This window comes from Amblyomma mixtum, chromosome 5 (genome assembly GCF_055824585.1).
Source record: "Amblyomma mixtum isolate Tamu chromosome 5, ASM5582458v1, whole genome shotgun sequence".
Taxonomy (NCBI): Eukaryota; Metazoa; Arthropoda; class Arachnida; order Ixodida; family Ixodidae; genus Amblyomma; species Amblyomma mixtum.
In genome coordinates, this window is record NC_143016.1 from 128,847,350 (window position 1) to 128,853,349 (window position 6,000).

Sequence of the window (6,000 nt, forward strand, 5' to 3'; positions counted from 1 at the left end):
CCCATTCATTGATTGGTTGTGTTTTCCTTTCCCCAATAAGTTATTGGGTGGATGTTTGTACAGTGACCTGATTGGTTATTCTGCCCACCGAGGGCGGGGACTTAGGTTTTAAAACCAGCTGTTTCGGCAGGACCGAGGGCTGATTTCGTCACGTAGAACTACTCGTGAGCCAGTCAAGTGTAAATATGTTTTCTCCTTGCTTGTATCTTCCTTTGTGCTTTTAATTGTTATAAAAAGTTAACCTCTCCAGAAGTGTCCTCTTGCAATGTGATTGAGCAATTCGAATTTGCAAGACGTCAAGAATCCTACAACAATCATCTTCAACAGCAATTCCCCTCTACGAGATCTCAAGAGAGGGTTTCAACTGGCGCAGCCGTAAGTGGGGACATTTTAACTGGAGGTGGGAAGCTTTAAATACTTGTACAGAACGAGCATTGACTGCCAGTGGTTAAAAAGGACTAAGAAACTAACCAGCAAGTGTGCAGGAAACAAAGACGGAGAAATGAACAGCTTCAGACAAGAGGTAAAAAAAAACGCAGAAGATAAGAACTTAGATAGAAATTGGAAAAGATAAATCAGGAAGGAATCATTCTATGATAACTCAAGAGGCAGCGCCTTACTCTCTGAAGCAAGAGCAAGGTGTCTGCGAACGCGAAGCTACAAAAAGTAATTGAATCAATAAGATAACGCATGTGCATTGCGTGGTAAATCTACAGAAACAATTCAACTCCTCTACTAGAATGCGGAGGCATCCACGCGGATTTCGATGAAGGCGCATTCACTCTCCCCGAGACCCCATAGGGCTTAAATATACCAAAGGTCATGTGAATGAATCTTCGCTCTAGGTTAGCGCAAAGGGATTGAAATATTGTGGGCTCAGAAACAGTCTAGTGACGTTAGACTATAAACTGGAGGTTTATAGCTAATAACACTTTTAAGTTTGAGGGATTGCTTAGGGCAAATAAATGAAAGAAAAAATTCCTTGGGGCACTTAAAGGTGCACTGAAGAGGAATCTGAACTCTTCTTTTTGCCGCGGGAACTCGATCTACACGTTCCAAGCATTCTTAGAAACTGCGACTTATTGCCCTGTGTGGCCGATTTCCCCAATTAAATCGAATTAACGCCCGGCTCCCGCCTTTTTTTTTTAATTCTCCCTCGTACGGTGGGCGGAGTCGACCAACGCGGGGTGTGCTTTCGCTTCATTTTGTTTTTTAGGTTTCCGCGAATAAATAGTTTCATTTGCAGATAATATAACCGCAAAGTAAGCCCGCAGAAATAAAAATACGCGCGGACTATTTGCTTCTACGGACTGCTACGTATTACTCCGCCGATGGCACAGCAGCAAGCCGCCACGGGACTGGACTGGGTGAAAGGCACTCCCCGCGTTGGTCGACTCCGCCCACCGTACGAGCGAGAATTCAAAAAAAAAGAAAAGGCGGGAGCCGGGCGTTAATTCGATTTAATTAGGGAAATCGGCCACACAGGGCAATAAATCGAAGTTTCTAAGAATGCTCGGAACGTGTAGATTGAGTTCCCGCGGTAAAAAGACAAGTTCAGATTCCTCTTCAGTGCACCTTTAAGCTCCGCTAAGTATATGACCCGATAGCGTAATGGGTTAATTCCCGTATATGCAGAACTGGTCATTCTTTACATTCATAGATCCCTGGGAACCCTCATACCACTCCTGGCGAAGGGGTGCAGTTAAGCGATAAGCCACCGCCCTGCGATATCGGTGACAGGTGCTGCCACCGGAGGGCCTTGTGCGACCCATGGTGCTCTTACCGAGCGACCAAATCATTAACTGCCACCTGCCACGGCGGGCAGTTTGCTCTCCATCCGGTGGGCAGGTTTTGATGACGCCACAGGGTCACGTGACCTAGGCGGCCCACCTGCCTCCTTGGTTGCTTCTATGGGAATTTTTCGAGTATTTCTCGCTCACGGTAAACGACGCAGGATATACTTGGACATGAAGTCCTTGGAGTTGGACTCATTGGATCATTGGAGTTGGACAGTTTCCTAAAGAAGAAACAGATGGTTCTGTATGTTGACGCGTCCAAGTACAGAACGAAGGAAAACGCTAGTGCTGTAGCAGTAGTGAACGCCAATGGGAAGGTAATTACTGGTGCATCAGTGCGCACAAGGACAACACAAGCAGCGGAAGAGATCGCCATAGCTCTAGCCCTGACTGAAGCCAATCGGCAGGGACTGAGTTACTGGATAGCGACGGATTCTCAGGCTGCAGCGAGGGCATACAGAGATGGAAGGATCGGCCGAAAAGCCGCGAGGATCCTCTTCAAACAAAAACAACACAGACATGGATCAAACAACACAAACATTCAACACACCATCATTTGGTTCCCTGACACTGGGGTTGAGGGAAATCTCATGGCAGACACCATTGTCCGAGGGTTCACGAACCGGAGGGCGGGTTTGCCGGTCGAACCCTTCAGCACGCCAGAATCTTACGGGGAGGCAATGAAGGCGTTGATGGGAGCGCGCAAGAAGTACTCGGCTCCGGCGGATATCCTCAACAGAGAGCAGGCCACCACTCTCAGACGACTACAGACACCTACCCAAGCAGAGCCATGTATCATAAAATGTGGCCGAACAGATACGCGAAAGAGTGCGTGTGGATGGGGGCTACGCCACAACGTACCACGACACCTGGGGCTGTGAAAAAAGCCCTTTATTACCAAAGATAAATAGCCCTAGTCTAGAGCAGTGGGAGGCCCTCCTGACTGACTCCGACCCGAGCACACAGCTTATGCTGTTGACGAGGTCCAAGGCAACGGCGGAGGCCGACGGGATCCTGGAATAGGGAAGAGCGACCACTGGAGCTCCACATCTATCTATCCGCCATCCCCTACTCCCTAAATCTTCCTTTTGCAACAATAAATGCTTTTTACTGCTGCTACTTAACGCCATCGCGTTTAAAATCCGAGCATGGGGGCAACCTGCCACCACCCCGTTCCAAAGGGGACGCTTCTAGCTTCCGTCGATCCATCTATGCAGGGTGCCTCGATGTATCTCTGAGGCGCAGGCAGTGAGGATAGCCACCATGAATATTCCATCGCACGGAGTTTAGCACTGAAGTGGAATTTGACCCACCGCAGTGGCTCAGTGCTTATGCCGTTTGGCTGCTGAGCATGCAGGTACGATATAGAATCTTGGCCGCGACGGCCACATTTCTGTGAAAAGCAATTTTGGTGCACGGATATACTCCGACGTTATACCTTCTTGCCCGTCACAAAGTATACTGTTTATCTGGTTTCTTGGTGCCACAGGTTTTGCTAGTAATGAGCTCATCCGTCAGCTAGCCCGCGGGATTCACATCTGGTCACCTGTGCCAAGCCCCCGACCAGCGAAGGGGCTTAAATCCAAGTGAAATCTCAGAATAAGGAGTCATAAACCCTTCCCTGAACTAGATGTGCCGCAAACTCGCATGATCCGAGAGGTCTAAGAAAATACCCTTTTTAGTACAGCTACATACCCTGCCCCTATCAATACCATTGAGCCCTCCTGGCCGCAACTGGCTCTTCCCATGTGAGGCTTGAGCATTGTCTTCCACATTGCTCGGTGACAATATCCTTATATGTCCCTGTAATCTCCTCTCTTCTCCTGAGGTGCCTGGCCACCTTAGCCAAAAAACTAGCTGCCCGTTGCGCTGCAGACCATGAACATGCAAAACAGATAATCTGCGTTCTTATGAAAATAAACTATTTCTCTATCCTCTCCGATTAAAATCCTTCATTGACTTTCGCTAGTTACTGCATCTATCATAGCCTTATGAGCCCTTCGCAGGTTTCAAAACAGTGTTTTCCAGCTTAACATCGAACGTCATCACACGCCATAAAATGGAGCTATCGACAATATATTTAAGGTCACTTTCATTTCCCTGTACAAATGCGACACATGTCGGACAAATATCTTCGGATTTCAGTTAGTAGTTAATAAAAAAAAACTGATGAGGCCTCACAGTCTCAACTCCGGAATGCAGTCGCAAGGGTCTGTCCATTTACACGCACCCGTGACTTGGCACCAGTTTCCATTGTGGATGCCCGACGTTTCGCTCAGGACTCGTCACGCCTGGTCTTGCTGGAACTTCTGAGACGTGCCCCGAGCGTGTTCTTCATGTGATTGAGGGTCACCTTGCTCACCTTGCTCTGGACGGAGCCACTCCCGACGATCCCTTTGGCGCACTCGACCGCGGTGTCGGGCGGCAGGCCGTGCAAAGCGATCAGGGATGCTAGCACCAGGCACGCGGCTGCGGCGAACGCCACGTCCTCACGGCCCATGCTCTTGAGAACCAGGGCGCTTGAGGCGCACAGGGCTCCCACGCGGCCAAATGCGAAGGTCAGTCCAGCGGCGCTAGTTCTCAGCGCCGTAGGGAAGAGCTCCAGGACATAGACGAAGAATACGAAGCCGCCGGTGTAGTAGAAGCCTATATCGAGCAATATCAGTGGCTCACTGATGATCGCCGATGGATACGCGACCGTGACGCTGAGGAGACACTGAAGTCCGAACAACACCACGAACCACGCCATGATTACTGTGAGCATGGAGAACTTCATGATGAACAGGTGCATGACTGCGTAGCCCGAGACGTTGGCGAGAAACGACAAAAACGGACGCCAGGGTGTTTTCAGCGACGGCACTGAAAAAAAGGCGACGTACGTAGCGAAAGTGCAGGTGAAAGAGCAGGCACACATTGTAAGCGTACGTAATCTTATGGTGAAGTCGCCGAACAGTTCTTGAACGATGGCGCTGCGACGGAGAGCATTTTTCTTCGCACTTTTATTCAGCTTCTCCACGAGGCACGCCGTGCTGGGTAAGGGAAAGTGGTTCGTCTTGGCCGCTGCCAACATGGCAGCTTCGACCGCCTTAAGCCGTGAATTTGCGATTAGCCAGCGTGGTGACTCGTCGACTAAGAAGGCAGCCGGGAGCAAGAGTACGCTGGGCAGGATGAAAAGCGCTTGCTTCACCTCCCAGTCCAGCTTCACGGGGATCATGACGACGTACCAGAGGTCGCCCAGCACGAGCCCGATTACCCCCGCGACGACAATGCGAAGTGGCCGGTGGTCGTGGGTGCTAACCTCGAATAGTACCACGCCGGTCATTTCCATGACAACCGTAGAGCTTCCGGAAGAGAAGAATTTGGCTGTGGCGTGCTCGGCGTAGCTCGTGGAAAGGCAGCTTCCTATCGCGGAGACGAAGAGTATCGCCAGTGATAGTATAAGGACAGGCACTCTGCCGGCGTAGTCAGCGGTAAGTCCTGCTACCATTGCAAACACGGCGGCCCCAGTGGTTTGAATCATAACCATGAGGGCGGTGAGCGGCTGCCTTTGGCAGACCAAATTCCACTCACTCACGACTGTGGTCTTCGCCCATTCATGATCGTACTCCCACTGTTGGCACGGCACTCCTGTCGAGCTGTTCTGTTCGTTCGAATGCTCGTCGTAGATGTGGCATGGGTCTGACGTCCTGTTGGCTGGTGAAGGGACGATCGCGTCTCTCGATTCGTTCAAGGAAACGTTGGACTGCGGCGGCTGCTTGCACCAGAATTCCACATCTCCCGAGATCAGTGAAAACACAAAGGAGTGAGAGCTTGCCACGAAAGCAGCGACCGCACATATGAGCATCAGCCGGCTCTGGTAGATCCCGTGTCCGAAGGCGTCACGACAATCGAAACACTCGCTGGTCAGCAAGTCCTTGGACTCCAGACGGGAAGTGGAGAGGAGGTTCATTTCGTATGCGACGCTGAACGGCGGGTTTTTACCTTGCGGCTTTTCCAGAGCGTCTCAGACGGACCGGGCACAAACCGAGCGAACAGCCTCTCAAACAGCTTCTTCTACTTCTTGTTCTACCGTTGCCTGTTCGCAAAGGTGCAACTCATTTTTACTGAAGCTGCCATTGGAAGAACAGTGATTCGCTCCGGCTACTGCCCAGAGACAGCCGTTCTATACGCCTCAGTAGTGTAAATTCTGAAAAATAATGAGAGA

The 6,000-nt window shown here is 50.5% G+C and overlaps 1 protein-coding gene across 1 annotated transcript; it reads right to left on the minus strand.

Annotated features, from left to right (window-relative positions):
• Nucleotides 1–4,071: 4,071 nt before the first annotated feature.
• Nucleotides 4,072–5,745, minus strand: LOC149343696 (solute carrier family 22 member 7-like). Its single transcript, XM_089547052.1, has one exon. It carries the CDS (start codon nt 5,743–5,745, stop codon nt 4,072–4,074), a length of 1,674 nt encoding a protein of 557 aa, XP_089403178.1.
• Between the last annotated feature and the right edge of the window lie 255 nt (nt 5,746–6,000).

Bases quoted from the DNA above. Each gene is read 5' to 3' on its own strand.
- LOC149343696 (XM_089547052.1), bottom strand. From the start codon at position 5,745: ATGAACCTCCTCTCCACTTCCCGTCTGGAGTCCAAGGACTTGCTGACC.